The 16,843-nt window shown below is 36.7% G+C and overlaps 1 protein-coding gene and 1 pseudogene across 2 annotated transcripts; one reads left to right on the forward strand and one right to left on the reverse strand.

The window, feature by feature from the left end:
* Positions 1–3,147, forward strand: LOC113359474 (annotated as a pseudogene).
* A 33-nt stretch (positions 3,148–3,180) lies between these two features.
* LOC113315022 (histone-lysine N-methyltransferase ATX2-like) lies at positions 3,181–15,715 on the reverse strand. Of its 2 annotated transcripts, XM_026563341.1 has the most exons (26): positions 14,902–15,715; positions 14,739–14,790; positions 14,561–14,635; positions 14,159–14,378; positions 13,064–13,187; positions 12,760–12,864; positions 11,337–11,533; positions 11,040–11,132; positions 10,839–10,936; positions 10,003–10,164; positions 9,582–9,695; positions 9,342–9,389; positions 8,924–9,107; positions 8,721–8,782; positions 8,501–8,557; positions 8,222–8,290; positions 7,877–8,075; positions 7,419–7,703; positions 6,697–6,758; positions 6,528–6,605; positions 5,684–5,779; positions 5,404–5,507; positions 5,181–5,322; positions 4,427–4,488; positions 4,269–4,338; positions 3,181–3,320 (listed from the first exon to the last, which is right to left on the reverse strand). In XM_026563341.1, exons 1-23 carry the CDS (start codon positions 15,537–15,539, stop codon positions 5,184–5,186), a joined length of 3,261 nt encoding a protein of 1,086 aa, XP_026419126.1. In that variant the 5' UTR covers positions 15,540–15,715; the 3' UTR covers positions 3,181–3,320; positions 4,269–4,338; positions 4,427–4,488; positions 5,181–5,183. The 2 variants fall into 2 exon arrangements, with proteins under 2 accessions (XP_026419126.1, XP_026419119.1); XM_026563334.1 differs by lacking the exon at positions 3,181–3,320 and having other exon boundaries at positions 3,981–4,338.
* Between the last annotated feature and the right edge of the window lie 1,128 nt (positions 15,716–16,843).

Here is a 16,843-nt window from a genome sequence, read left to right on the forward strand (position 1 = left end):
ATGGCAGAAGCTTTAGTTACATTTTTCTTGCAGAAATTGAATGATTTCATATTGAAAGAACAAAATTTGCTAAATGGAGTTGATAAAGAAATCAAGCTTCTACAAAACAAGCTTGAATGGATGCGTCTGTTCATTAAAAATGCAGATGCAACTCAAAGAGCTGATACAGAAGTGAAGCTTATGGTGAACCAAATACGTGAGCTAACCTTTAATGCTGAGGATGTGATTGATGAATTCATCCTAAGGATACATCAACATGGGCATCAAAGAAATGGTTTGTGTGCAGTTGTGGGATCCTTCAGAAGTTGCGTCTGTTCGATTCGTAAAATGCGACTTCTTCATGAGCTTGGGAGTCAGATTACTGTGATCAACACTATGTCAGAGAAAATATCAGCCAACAAATCTAAGTATGTGATTGAAGGTGGTGAATCTTCTAAATCTTCATATGAAACTTCAATTCTCGTGAGTAGGCATAAAGTCAAGCGAGCTCCTATTGCTGAGGAATGGGATGTGGTGGGGATTGAAGATAGCACGAACCAAGTAAAATCGCTATTGATGGAGGGAGGAGACACAAAGCGACCAGGCGCTGTTGTTTCCATTGTTGGTATGGGTGGTTTAGGCAAGACTACCCTACATAAGAAAGTTTGTAACAGTATTGATGCTCAGAGACATTCTGATTGCATTGCATGGGTTCATGTATCTCAAGAATATCGACTGAAGGAGCTACTGCAAGGCGTTCTAAAATGCATTACAACCATCTCAAAGGAAGAACTGGAGAAACTAGACGAGGAAGAGTCTAGGAAGAAGCTTCGTGCGTGCTTACAAGGTGGCAAGAAGTACTTGATAGTTTTGGACGATATGTGGATTATTGAAGCTTGGGATGACTTGAACCTTTCCTTCCCAGATGAAATGAATGGAAGCAGAATATTACTTACAACTCGCAACAAACATGTGGCTCTCTATGCTGATTCTTCCCCTTCCAACATCCATGAATTGCGTTCTCTAAATGAAATGGAGAGTTGGGAGCTGTTTATGAAGAAGATCTTCTTGCCTGCAGGAGGAGGAGAAGGATGCAGCAAGAATCATGAATACAGGTGCCCGTTAGAGTTGAAGGACTTGGGGAATCAGATGGTGGAGAAGTGCCGCGGGCTACCCCTAGCCATTGTGGTTTTGGGAAGTCTCCTGTCAAGCAAAGAGAAGTCGCATATTGTATGGTCCAAAGTAAATGCCAGTGTAAATTGGCAACTTACACATGGAGTTGGTTCTCACTCCTGCTCTGGAATTTTAGCCTTGAGTTACTACGAATTGCCGTATTATCTGAAGCCTTGCTTTTTATACATGGGCATTTTCCCTGAAGATCAAGAAATCAAGGTGTACATTGTTCGGTTACTGGATCGCAGAGGGATTCATACAGACAAGGGGAGGACAGCCAATGGAAGACGTTGCAGAGGATTACTTGGAGGAGCTGATTAGTAGAAGCATGATTCAGGTGGCGAGTTGGAAATTTGATGGAAGGGTAAAATCTTGTCGCATCCATGACCTACTTCGAGATCTTTGTATTGAAGAATCTAAAAATGATCAATTTCTAAGAGTTTATGGAAGCAAAGATGATTTTACAAAGTCATTGAGTATTCGTCGACTAATAATTCATGGAAATGGTGATGGTAGCAACGGTGAGAAGCAATCCATTTCTGAATTTCATGGCGCTCCCAATGTTCGATCTTTTATGTGCTTCAGGAAAAGCCTAAACGAAAAGCAATTCTGGAGATTTTTGTGTAGAGGTTTCAAATTGCTAAGGGTGTTAGAACTGGTTGAAGTTGAAAACCTCCGCACATTACCAAAGGAAATAGGAGAACTCATTCATCTGAAGTACTTAGGCTTATGCGAAACCAATTTAGAAAGACTATCGAGCTCCTTGGGTAAACTTGTGAACCTACAGACTTTAAACCTCCAGAGGTGTCATCTTGAAAATATGGCAGATCAGATTTCAAACTTGCATCAACTAAGACGTTTATATGTTTTATATACGGAACCTTATGACCGGACAATATTGAGTAAGTGTTTGGCTGTGTCTTATGTTTCTCACTTGAGGATTGACAACCTAAGAGATCTCCAGAGTCTGGTTCTTGATGCCGGAGCTTGGATATATGGTGATTCTTTGGGTAAATTGAGTATGCTAAAGAAGTTGCGGATAAGAGGAAGTCTGATTCCATACAAAGAGGTCATTTCTGACTCTATTGCCAAATTGAGTAACCTGAGGTCATTGGAGCTATGGGACTGTGAAGAAGTCCCGACATTGATTCACTCTTCACAGAGTGACTGTCTCAAAAAGTTGCATTTAAATGGAAGACTATCCTTGGAGAGATCAACAGACAATACAGAATTTTGGTTCCCACCAAATCTCCGTAAGCTAACTTTGATGAATTCACATATTGAGAATGACCCAATGGTGATTCTAGAGAAGTTGCCAAACTTGGAATTTCTAATAATGCATTATAATTCGTATGTGGGAAAGAAAATGGTTTGCTCGCAAAAAGGGTTTCCTCGTCTTAAACTTTTGAAATTGTGTGGCTTAATGCGATTAGAGGAGTGGACAGTTGAAGAGGGAGCACTGGATCGCCTTACTCATCTGAGAATTTATACGTGTAAAAGACTGGAGATTCTTCCTGATGGGCTGCAACAGCTAACTTCGCTTCGAGAATTAGAAGTTTATAATTTGACACAGAGATTCATAGGAAGACTGGCAGAAAACGTAGGAGAGGATTGGGATAAGATCAAACATATACCATCCTTGAGTCTAAAGTAGGATCAATATCTTGTGGTGCTTCCTACTCTACCTCAATACTGAAGATCTCAACCACCTTCTACAACGAGGTAATGTATGCTAGACTTTCTACTCACTGTAACATGTCAATGTTGTTTTCATGAATTGTCAGTCTGTAACTTCTATGTATGTGCTATGAATTCTAATTTTTAAACTATATTATGTTACGCCACTGTACAGACTGCCAAGAACCAATAGATGCATTGGGACACAAAAAACAATGGAGTCCATACTCCAATGAAAACAGAATTCATCAATTGCGATTTAAGAATAGAAAGGTAAGCATCAAAGTTCAAAAGTTTAAATTCTGAAAGAGGATTACCGGGTGATTAGTGGTAGTGATGAGACTATTCTGGCACAGCAAGAACTTGGCAGATAGAGACTTGAGAGAGTGGGAGCAGTCACAAGAGTGGTGAACTGACAGGATGATGTCAGTTTCAGACATTTTGCTTACCAGTGTCTAATCTTCTTCATTGGCAATATTTAATACTATTTTCTACAACAAGAAATAATTAATAATACTTTAATATTTAATAATAAAAAATAAAAAATTTAAATCATAAAAAATTCTTATAAGATATCCATGTGTGTAAAACTAACATCTCCAAGACCTGCAAGAATGGAAAAGTAAAATTTACCAGCATGTCTATTGTGAATACATGCCACACAAGAAAACAGGTGCATCTAGTAATATAGGAATATGCATTGGAGATGCTAAAATCCTTTTTAAGTAAACACTCCCCCTCCTCAAAACCTAAATTCTTTTTACACCATCTTTTTTGTCGGGATAAGTGGGAAACCCTTTCATGTCAGAAGTGACTTTAAATGTGCCCAGAGAAAGCTAACTGGTGTTTGTTCTTTCTGTTCAGAATTTAAATCCACTACATTAATCCACTGCACAATGTAATCCTAGAGTAGTTTCCATTTGTGGTTTTTTCTTCTTTTTTTATTTTTTTTATTTACGAATTTTAGCTCAAGTATTATGAGTCTATACTTCTAAAATCCAAACAATTCTGACCCATGTTTTCAACACAAAGATTTCTGCCTAAATGATAACTCTAGTAGCTAAGGACCCCTTTTTTCTGTTCATGAAGCGAAAGAGGAGAGAAACAGATAGTTTGAACAACACATACACAATCGAAACAAGACGTTAAAAGCAGGGTAAACTGTGAGATTCCCATTATAATATTGATATAATCGTGAATTTGTGCTACAGACTTGATTAGTTTGATATTTTAGAGTGAACATAGAACAACAGATTTCCGATGACTAATAGCAACTGTACAGTAGTGTACATCGTTTCAAATGCAGGCTGATTCTTAGTTCAGCCTCGCCTATTTTCATTTCTTCCCATGGGTGGATTTGCTTCCTTCATTGTAATGAATTATACAATCCTACTCAGTAAAGAGAATAAAGACATGAGTTTTATAGAGACATTGCATACTAGATTTCTTGATAGGATCTTCCGATAACTCCCCTGGAACCATATCATCGTAGTTAGGTTTGTAGGTTGTCTGCAAATAATAAGTTAAACATTTAGATAACACATAAAGATGCCAAAGCTAAAAAGTAGCGACCTCAATGAGATACAAATACACTTACAGGGTTACTAATGTACAAAAATATGTGCTGTTTGTTATACGAAGCACAGAATTCCCATGCATCTGTGATAGGAAAAAAATGAGTTATCATTCAGAGATGTCATCAAACTCTAGTAGCCATAAAATGCATACAATGTTTGGAGTGGAGAGAAACAGATTTATTATATATTAATGGTTACAACTATGTCTGCCACAGATAGTTAAAACAATGCCTTCGTTTTCTCAATATCAGTGGCGGTGGTTCCATCCGAGGGCACCATGCCATCACCAAGTGAGCTAGATGGTGATGAACTAGGATGAAGTAACACATCGTGATAGAACCATGTGTTTAGTTCCAAAACTTGCATATTAACAAAGACATGTTGAACAAATTCCAAATCCTGACATACTAGGGACTGCAGGAGGCAACCGTGTGCTATTTGATAGTCTGTTTGACCAAATGATACCCAATTTGGCTGTCCCATAACCAGAGATTTCACAAAGTAACCATAATGGTTCTAGTTATACTTGCAAGATAGACGATGAAAACAAATATAGATGTTTTATCGATGAGGAATAGACACAAACTAGTGCAGTACACAGAACGCAACAAAAATCAGTTTGATTACTAGGCAATGGCATGCTTAACATCCCAGAATAAATGTATACTAATTGCAGTGAACTACTATATAATAACATCTTGGTACAGCTACAAAGATATACATAATCTGTGCATTGTGTGCAACAATAAAAAGGGTAAATTTTGGGCTACTTACTTGCTAATCTTCCCAATCAATCAACTTGCTTCGAGGTACATATAGCTTTGCAACTTGCTCCTCCGAGTCAACATCATTGACAACACCACGACATCTCGGGAAACCACAATAGCATGATAGTCTTTCATCAATGGAGAAAAATCTGTATGTACAGCAAAAAGGAAAATTAGTAGCAGCAGAAAAGTAGAAGAAAAGTAAAGTTTGTAGTTGAGCAGGAGGAAACCTGTAATCATATGTCAGTTCTTCCCATTTCTTAATATCTCTTTTCGCAAATATTACAATGTGCTCATCACCATGAACACTTATCACTCTTGAATAACAATTTGGCTGCACCAGGATCACATCAGAAATACCAAAAAAGTTAAGTATATCATGTCTCACCAGTACATGCATATAAATATTCTTACAAAGTGAGAATCGATTAGGTAGGTAACCAATTTTAATCACTATTTCTATTTATTTTGTTAATGTGAAAACAAATAAATAAAGCTTTAGATACTTACTTCGCATGAATGGTTTATCAAATGGGCGATGCTGCCTGCCCTCGTGGCATCAATAACACGCTCATCATCGATTCGAAACATATATGTCCCAGCACCCTGGGTACAATAGTCCAGTGTCAAAGTTACTAAATATGCAATGCTTTCTCAATTAGTGTTTTTTACATAACCAAAGCTTAAATACCTATAAAGACAGCTTTCAGGAGATTTAATTATGCCAACAAAAACTAAAACTTCAGAAAATTAAATTTTCATTCCCATTGGATTGTAATTGACTGTATAAACCAGGCAGCTATCTAGATGAATGGTGTGAAGAAGTCAATCATATGTCTTAGAATCTACAACCAAAGAAGGTTTCTTTAGTAATCTGAAAACTGTGTCATCTTTTATCTTTTTTGATCAGTTGGTTTGGACAGATGGCTTGCTTAGATAACAGATGACACGGCTTTCTCCGACTGTTCTGACCAATATATTAGAAAATCGGAAGAGCAAAGATGTTTTCTCCCCTAAAATACCAATGCGCTGGTCAGAAGATCCAACTTATCTATGTCAAGTAATATGCCAGACAATAAAGATGTATCTACACATGAGAAAAAAGAGAGGAATTGCCATCTCCAGGAGATACTCGTTCAAAGATGACAGACCATTGTAGTCTCGCTGTTTATGAGATTTGAGGATTTCTCCTCACTCATAGACAATGTCACCTTTCTCATAGAGTGAACTGGAGAGAGCCAATGATAGGGAACAAACAACATGAATAGAACAAGAATGTAGAGCTCTTCTATGTGCTTCAAATAGTTTAGGCTGAGCAAGTGTACGAGAACAATACAGAGACAAAATCACTTACCACTAAAGAATTGTAAAAAATACGCTCTCTTCTGTCAGCTACTGAGGGTCTAACCAGCTCGCCCGAGTACTCAATCATCTACATCATGAAGATGGTTGTTTAATGGAAAACATTATTTTATGATATAAATTATATAGAAATGGGAAATGATATAATGAAAATGCCTTACCATGTCTCCTGCTCTATGTGGATGCTTAGCAAAGATGCCAAATCCGTGTATTCCTGACTTTCCTGGAAGCACAAAAAATATACATCATATACTACATATATCACAGAATTCCAGAAACATTTATAGCATAGAGAATTAAAGACAGCATCAGATTTCACAACAACTCAATATCCTGGTTACGTAATAGAAAGAAGACACAGTCAATGGGCCACGAACAAATACAAAGCGTGGGGGACAAAAAAAAATCCATGCTTTTTAACTTTCACCGACAGTTACAAGATGAGCTGAACATAAACCATGAGGTTCTAGAATGACGCAGAGGATGTGACCAGGTATATGTGCAAGTTGGAATAGCCCACTTCGTCAAGCAAATTGGCACAATTGGTTACTATCCTGTCCTTCAGTTAAGAATAGAAGTATTTATTTCCTTGTGTTCCACAACTTGATTAAGGGAATGGAATGTCAAACGAGGAAGAGAGGACATTAATACTTATTGGTGCTTAAAAACTAAACAGGCTCCCAAACACCACGTAGGTTAACAAAAACACTATTCGACATTCTAATAAACACTCGTAATAACAATTAGCTAAAGGACCGTAAGGCATAGGACCACAGACTTGGTTCCTTCTACTAAGCAAAAGTGAGCATCAAGATAAAGTGAAATGTAATAACGACTTTAACTGTAATACATATCAGCGACCTAAGAACATGATATATCTTACCGAATGCTAGTCTTTTTCTGAAGGTTTTCTTCATGTATGTGTATTTCTCGCCCATAGACAGTACACCCTTAAGAATCCCAAGCTGAGACATTCTCAATTTCTGTAGGCTAGAAGAAAATCTCGAGGGCTCAAGTTCATCAGCTGAGAATGAGTTGCCGACTGATCCATTTTGGCAGTAACCATTAACCAAGTACGGCCTGTTTTCAACAAATAACCGCTTCATGGATGCAGCCGCTAGAACTTCAGGTTCTTTCCGTCCCCTCCTCCCAAGGAAATCATAAGGCTCTGCCAGCCCATAATGGAAAGAAATGTAAGAACAAATGGAATCATGGATAAAGGTTATTCAACTTCTTTTATAAGATGCATTAGCCAAAAAGCAATATAGGTGCACTAGCCAAAAAGCAATATAGGTGCATTAGCCAAAAAGTAATATAACTATAAGTGGTTCAATAGCATACCACTACGAGCACACCCAGATGGATTAAGTGGAGGAGTGTAGTTGGAAAAGTCTCGGGCTATCGGCTCAATTTGTTCATCAGAAGGTGGATGCTCATTAGATGGCTGCCTGTGCTTCTTGCAGAAAGACAGTAACTGAATACACTGATTAACCTCATCCTCCTCGAAAGATATCAGATGAAGCCTGTCCTCATCCGCTAGCTACAGAAACATAAGAAATTAGACGGCACAGTTAGCCTTTGAGAGAATAAAGAGATGAATTTTCAATTTCCTTCCAACAAATAAAAGAAGTACTGCAACAAAAAATGCATTCAGAAGAAAGACAAGGGGCAGGCTGCAAAAGACACCTCAACACAAAGATCAGCAGCTCGGGCGCAAAGTGGATGATATGCCACGCGACAAGTACTATTGGAACACTGCAATACAAACAAAAAAAGAAAAGTAAAACATTATTTGAGAGACAAATAAGTACAAAAAATAAATGTGATAAGGTCAAGATAACAAAGAGCACAGGATTGAAAAGCAATATGGTGATAGTAACCAAAAGGTTCACAAAAACAATTATTAGCTCTCTAGGAATCTAAAAGACATTTAATGGTACAAAAAGCAAATTCATACAAGCATACCTGGATGCAAGCTCCATACGACACACCACAAATACTACACAATAACTTCCAGCGGTCCTGTGAAAACACCAATTGGTTTAAATGGAGAACCAAATTCACACCGATCAATTGATGATGGAGTTCATTAACTTGATTTGTTTCCAAGGAGACAACGAGAGAGAGAGATCCATGCTAAGAAGCATTTAAAAAATCAAGAGTTTGTTAAGCAATGAAAGAACACCTTATGAATTTTGTTCACCCCGTCAATGGGCTCCATTCTCTTGATGTCTGATAGGCATGTTTCTGCAATAAATTGGTTCACTGTGTATCAATGCTACCACATTATATGCATTTAGTTGCAAATGCTTAATCACACTCGAACTGAAAAGAGTTTCAATAGTAGTGATGAGTCTGCTGATAATAACAAGTCGGATTTTTACAAACCAGGTATCCATATTGCACAAGCAAGATGAGCCCAACGTCCATCAGTTGTAGGTTTCATTGCACCCCCTACAACAGGGCACAGACAGCAGCGCGGAGGAAACTCCGGTGCCCCTGGACGACATAAGTTGCACAACCAAAGTACTCCATTTACAGGTTCAAGTTCACCATAGCATCTTGCATGTACCTGAAGAAGAGTTGAGACAGATTACAATACGCATCAAGATGCATCAAAGAGGGAAATAAAAGGATACGGTATCTGATAGACAAATGGAACACATATTAACTACTGAGTGATTAGCCACACTTCAAAATCATTTTGTCAAAAACTATAAAGCTTAACCTATTTGACATAAAAACATTGTTCCAGTTATCTGGGTCTATAACTTTTGTGATTAAGAAACATCAGAGAATTCCTTACCATCATTCGGCATTTATCACATTGCAGGAACAAATTATCCACGTATTCCTGAGACAAAGTAAGAGATTAGAACTTACTTGACTCATGCTTATTTTACAGAAAATAAAGAAAATCACAAACCAAATTAGCTCCCAAATAAACGAACGCGCATTAGGGATGGCAAAAATATGCGATGCAAATGATCAATAAAGCACAATATGAAGCCTGATGCTAACGGATAAAATGAACATTGATGCCAACCTCATCCATGTGGCAAACATTGCACTTGTCAAGATCTTTCCAATCAACACGAACAGGTCTATACCCGCCAGGTAGGCCGCGTCTGGAGTATATTGGAGATCGTCCAGAATTTGTCTGTCAAATGCAGAGAGTATTAATTCAGGGAAGACAATACGAAGATGAAAAAAACAAAAATGTCAATTCATTTGTCGGACTCCGCGTACTGTAGAAGAAAAGTTCACATGGTTAAAAAACAACTAACATTGCATAAAAGGATCAACTCCAAACAACAACCATTTCAACCACTATAGCAGAAATAACTAAATAGTGCATAATAGAAGGTGGAGAGTGCAAAATATAAACGAAAAGAAGAATTGTAGTTTCAGCACAATAAACCATTTGTAGACTGTAGTACCACAGTCAAAGATAAACTATAACTGACCTCTATAAGTTTGAAAACTTTATCATACGAAAAACCGAACATATGAGAACCAGACTTCTCAATCCTTTTAACTCCTGCTTCGCCATTAGGCAAATCTTCCTGCAATTTCCTCAACCTTTTGTAGATTTTGTTCCAGCAAGCAGATGGAGTGGATCCTTTAAACTGAAAAAAGAAACAGATGATGGGTATAATACATACTGTTGAACGTCACAAATAGCACAGTGAATGAACCCAAAGAGTAAAGTCAGTTTGGTAGTAGAAAGTGGGGTAAAAACACCTGCAAACAGAGGCTGCATTCCCGATTCTCATTGTTCATTGCCTAGAACAATAGATTCTAGGGTAGCAAAATTAAGTTTGCTAATACTTTTGTGTTTGTGCAGTAGTTAAATCATAATATGGCAAATATTCGTACAAACATAGAGTATATAAAAATTAAAGAAAATGATATGGACAGTTGATTTGACACTCCTCCAAGGCCAAAGGAAAATCAAGATAAATTTTTACAGATATGTAATAAGGATTACTTTTTTTATTTGAGGTTACGTTTGCCTTCTCAATCAAACTGAACCTGAACCAAAAACTCCAGCATTGAAAATTATTTGGTAGTATATGTAAATGTAATCTTTGATGAAATTTAATGATCGTTATGATGATTATTTAACCATCTGCATTAACATAATCCCTTAGCACCACTAGTAACTGTAACAAGAAACTGATTAAAGAATATTTATCAGCGTGCCCAAAGAAATTGACATGTAACAAAACAACTATAAACAATAAATGATACAAAAAAAAAGGAACCGAATGATTCATGAAGGGTCAATAAGGTGTTTTACCTGCTCTCCATTGTCAGATGTGACTCTGAAAAGCGGTCGAAATTTAGCTTCTGGGTCTCTGAGAACTTCCATTTTATAAGTAGAACTTGCACTAGAGTCTGAACGAAAAGAGAGATGTTTAGTCAGAACACAGTTTTATCATATAAGCACGAGGTCTATGCAGATCTACATAAAACCTCAAAGGTGAGAGAAATGCATCACCAGTAATAGAATTAAAACTCCTGACTGCAGTGTATCCTTCGGGCCAGATATATTTATCATTATGAAAATGTTCGGAGTCCATGACAATTTCACCTGTAACAAGACATCACACAATCAGTAACGCAAAGTAATTTCTCACTTTAAGCCGCCATTAGTTACTTTCACGACCAAGTTCACTAACTGATCATTATGGAATATAAGGATGCAACAGCAACACATGAAACTGTATGATTCACCCTGTATTAAGTTAGGGTGCTAGAAAACCTTACAACTAGAGCTGGCAAAGTTTAAGATTACCTAAGCTTAATACACGCATATCCCCTAGATCAATTGGGCAACTTGTCATTCCCTTCGACTTCTCTACCACTTTATCTCCTTCATTGCTATCATCCGAACTTGAACTACCCTTCTTGTCTTCATTTCCAGAATCCTGACCTTGTGTCCCATTTTGGAGCTGCAGCATTGCTCCTGGAAGCTTTTGTTCACTTAGATACCTGAGTAAAATGGAAATGATTTGGTTTAAAAGCAACATTCAGACCTGAAATTAGACCAACTGAGCTCTTTCGAGTGAAAGTAAGTTACGTAGGACAATATTATAAATGCTCCAAGACTAAAGCTACCTGGGAAAATAAACTTGTGGGAGAAGCAGCATAGTATTAAATGTTAAAACCAACGAAAGGCAGAAAATGTATAAAACCAGGAGAAGTTCATGCAAGGATTTAGAATTTTTAAATAAAAAAATTCTAAGAAAAGATACGTCAGCACACATTTTCAACAACATATACAACAAAAACAATCAAGGAGGGTCTTAAAGAGGTATTTTTCACCAACTAAATAGGAAAGCAAAAACAAACGACAAACAAAGATACTTTAAGTGTAAGAAAATGGGCATGCATACATCATGGCAGCAACTTACATGTGAAAATATGAGTTAGAAGGGGAAAATGATTTCGTCAACCCTCTCTTTCACATGCAGGCTTAGCTAAAGAAATCGCATAACCATTTAGATGTACAGTATACCAAAATACTATTGCTATTGCTGTCATTCCAAAGTGAGATTTGCTCTTGACAAAGTAGATTTCTTTCAAATCTGTTTGTATTAAGTTGTCCAACAGGTAATAGAGTGGCACCTAAGTAACTGTAAACCAAATAAAGTTGGATGACAATCAACAAGGTACTTACTATATGAAAAGCATAAAAGGTATTGTGGGATCCAGTGCTCAAGTGAGCTATGTATACTATATGAAAAATTCTCGTGAGCTCGTTTGAAGTTCCCAATTCTGATGCCAAATAATTAATTTGGCTTCCCTATAGCACTCTAGGAAAGATAAAATCCTGGAGTCTTCCAAGATTTCAGTCTCTTCGGAGTTTCCACTGTGTTGTAAATTTAACCACTAACCTCCATGGGAAGAGTACACAAACTGCGTTATAAACGACTTCAAGAACTTACATAAGAAATTGCATTCAACGAAGTAAATTGGAATGTTTCTGTTCTACAGCATAACATGGTATATCATCATTCTGTCTGAATTGGAATTCTTTCACATGCAGATGATTTGTTTGAGAGTTAGGCATGATAATTTATAGTGGCACGGAAAGGCATTATTACTAGTGAAAGTAATGAAAACAACTTCCATGCATAAATCACAAATCAATTTTGTTTTCCTAGAAGCTCAGCAAATACACAAAAATGAAAATTTAATCTTTAAAAACAACTTACAATTTTGCTTCTTCTAAGCTTGTAACGAATCGTGGTTGCTTGCACTTTAAATGGAAAGAACCAAGAAGACCTCTGAGAAATGAGATAACTTGTTTCACAGTGATCCTGTCCAATCATAAGGAAGTTGTTTAGAATGAATTTACATCTCACTAGAATGAATTTACATCTCACTAGAATGAATTTACATCTGACCATTAGCATATAACGAGACTCGTCGATCAAAACTTGTATATTATATCCTTTAAGAAGAATGAAGTTCAAGGTAAATTTTGAGGTTCTTGCAGTGTACAGAACAGTAGCAAACCTTGCAAAGTCGTGGGTTCCAAAGAACTGTACGCAAACTGATTTCTCATTTACATTGGATTTAAGAGCTTTAAATGCAGCAATATCTGATCCATTCACAACAACTGCTGGCCACATTGCGTAACCTACACCATAATTAACATAAAGACGCTTATAATCTTGGTTGAAGATAAAAAGAGTGATGCCCAAAAATAACTTATTGAGTCACCAACAATTCGAGTGAAGTGTTTTTTCCATACTAATTTGTACTAGACAAGCAAGAAAACAGATTGCAGGCTAGTAATCTCATTAACATGAAACACATGCAGTTCAGATACTCTAAGTTATCTAACTTATCTACATTATTTAGTGGGAAAAAGAAAATCCCAGATTTAAAAGCATTCTAGTAAAATTTGAGGAGATAGCAAAAATGGAATTCAATAGCCAGAAAGAATGATACATTCAAGAAACAAAAAAGAAGCAAAACTGAAAGTAATATCTTAGGACTTCAAAGATGGCGACAAAATAAAAGATCCCTTACCATTAAAAAAAACAAGGATAAGATAAGTGCTTCCTTGTCGTAATTATAAAAAGGCTGCATTTGTTATCATAATGCTTCTTTACCAACAAAGAAGTGAATTTCGCACATCACTGTTTTCATTCTAATGATATATAGTATCCTAATCTTCTTTAGGTGATAAACTTGTTTACTAACATCTGATTTTACCCACGACCATTAAACAAATAAAAAAAACTCCTAACGTCTGAATTCATAATAGCAGTTTAAAAACATAATGCATGAATCAAATGAAACCTGACCCCTAAAGAACAAAAAACAAGGTCGCCGAAGATAATTTAAGATGCCCCAAAATCAGATTTGAGATTCCCAGATTTCTACTGAGAGCAGACTAAAACAAGAAGGTGCATATCTATAATACCAATGGCAGCGAGAGCAGTGAAAAATCTATATATGTCAGCCTGATTTCATTAACCGATGGTGTCCAACCCTACATTTATATTGAAGGCCACTAAAACAACCTTAAATGACACTGTCACATAATGAAATGTGTACATAATATACTTTTCACTGTACAATTAATTAATGTAGCTAACCAACCTGTTAATTTGGCCCATATTATATCCCCAGGTTCAAGCTCTGCGCAGTCATCAAAACCAGCAGCCAGCACAAGCATCTCATCATAGCCAAGGCCACCAATGTCGCTGTTTGCAGAACGCGGTCTCAGTTTTAAAGACTGCATTTCCTCGCGAGAAAGATAAAACTTTATCTTTTCAGTTGAAAGAGTTACACTTTCACAATCTCCATCTTCATATTTAACCTGCATTTTATCTTGCATCTATAAACAATTGACTCCAAATAACATTGAGCATCCAGATAACCAACAATACATGCTCTCAAGCAAACAGTATGATCAAGATACAGTATAAGAATCATGCTACGAAACTGACAATGAGTTAATAAGAGAACACCACACTCAAATGATGAAAGTGAGAAACAAACCTGATGCGCCTTGGTCTCTGGATCAAATCCCGCAACTGATCCTGGATACCAATCTTTATCTAAAGGCCAGTATACCTGTACTTCAACCAGTTAAAATTCAGAAGAAATAAACCACAATTAAAAAATCAAAAATGATATAACTCAATCAATGAACGGCATAGTGCCCCTAACAACTTGCCTTGCATGACATTCCAATGAATGTTTGCGGATAAACATCCTTCAAATTCAACCTACAATAGCAACAAACAAGCATTTCTCAATCAAAATCCACTTCCCTAGAAATTAAAGATTTTCGAAACATTTATCCAATACGAACTAGAAGAAGATATCAAAAAACTTACTCAACCCATTTCTTAACTGAACCAGATGCAGAACCCTTATTCAATTGAGGAGATGCAGAACCCTTACTCAATTGAGGATCTTGACAGAACTTCGACATCTTACGACCTCGAGTTTCTCTAGAACCAGGAGTACACTCCAACCCACTCAAAAAACTCGAATCCACCCCCAAATTTTGCAATTCATAATTACTAATCGTCTTCTTCTTCTCCTTCCTACCCACTTTCTTAGCTTTCTCCAGCCTCTCAGATTCAGAACCCTCATCCTCAAATTTCCTCTCACTTTTAATACTGCACTTGCTCAAAATTCTAGGTTTTGATTCATCGAATTTCTCATTACAAATTTTTGCCCTTTTACGCTGTCTAGTATAAACCCTTAAAGAAGGAGATGTGGTTTTTTTCTTCTTTAGGGCGGATTCATCATCGAAATGAGATTCATAATCAAAATCACCAAGTTTTCGAGCTTTTACCTTCTTAGACATAACATTTGAAGATCCAGTAGTAGCAGTAACATAAGGATCTGTTGATGAATAAACACGAAGAAGTGGTACATAACGCATTGGACTACTACCTCTATCACTTTCTTCTCCTTCTTCTTCGTCTTCTACCATGAATTTCTTCACTGGTAATGCTGATTCCATTATTAAATCAGAGAAATTCACTGTTAAAATCTACGAATTTAATTTCTGTCTCGATTTCTCTATCGCGTTCTGTATCTAGGGTTTTGAAAGAAGAGGGAAATAGAGTTTCTTTGGTTTTGGAATTTGGGGGATTTCCCAAAAAAAAAAGATGGTTTTCCCGCCGTGGTGTGGTGAGAAATAATATTCCCTCTCATCTCTTTATTCCCATCTCTGGCCTTTTTTTTTATGCCTGGCGTCGTTAGGGGCTACCCCGAAAGAATTAGGGGCGACACAAAAAAACAAAAAAAAATCACTCAAGCGTAAATTTAAGCTACTCCTTATTTCTAATTTTTTGAAATGGCAATTTTATCCTACATATTCGGTAGATAAAACTACAATCGGTAGTTTAATGTGGTTAATCGGTAGTTAATTCTATAATCGGGTGTATTTGTGTATTTAATCGGTAGATTGTCTCATAATCGGTAGTGTCGGTGTATATAATCGGTAGTTAACTTTATAATCGGAAGTTTAGTCGTATATAGTTGGTTTTAGGAAACTTTTTCCTATTGTTTGGTTTTAGTTTTTGGTGGGAGAGAGAGAAGAAGAAGAGAAATAAGAAGAAATGGGAGTTTACCATTTTTCTTAAATCAACAAGAAACATGGATGGGTATGAAGAAGAAGGTGAAGAACATAATGTTCAAGCTTCACTACCGTATAGAGAAGACGATTTGGGGTATATGTTGAATGAACCAAACTTTTGTGGAGAGGAAACCCTGGACGACACTTTCATGGAGGAAGAAAGTGAGAAACATCATGAAAAATATCATGTTCAAGGTTCAATATTGATTAAAGAGACGATTAAATGTATTCAACACCATTAACGTCTCAGAATCGGTAGATAATAAAGTACTTTATCAACCGATTATACCTTTCTGTTCAAATAGATATGCACAATCGGTAGACTCGTGATATGTATTATCTACCGATTGTACAATCGGTAGTCTCGTGATGTTTATTATCTACCGATTGTGCTAGTGCCCCAAATTCAAAATTTTCAAAAACTAGTGGAATTTTGCATTTCTCTATTTTCACAATCGGTAGACTCGTGATATGTATGATCTATCGATTGTACAATCGGTAGTCTCGTGATGTTCATTATCTACCGATTGTGCTAGTGCCCCAAATTCAAAAATTTCAAAAATTAGTGGAATTTTGCATTTCTCTATTTTCACAATCGGTAGACTCGTGATATGTATTATCTACCGATTGTGCAATCGGTAGTCTCGTGATGTTCATTATCTACCGATTGTGCTAGTGTTCCAAAT

The sequence above is a fragment of the Papaver somniferum genome, chromosome 1 (assembly GCF_003573695.1).
Source record: "Papaver somniferum cultivar HN1 chromosome 1, ASM357369v1, whole genome shotgun sequence".
NCBI lineage: Eukaryota > Viridiplantae > Streptophyta > Magnoliopsida > Ranunculales > Papaveraceae > Papaver > Papaver somniferum.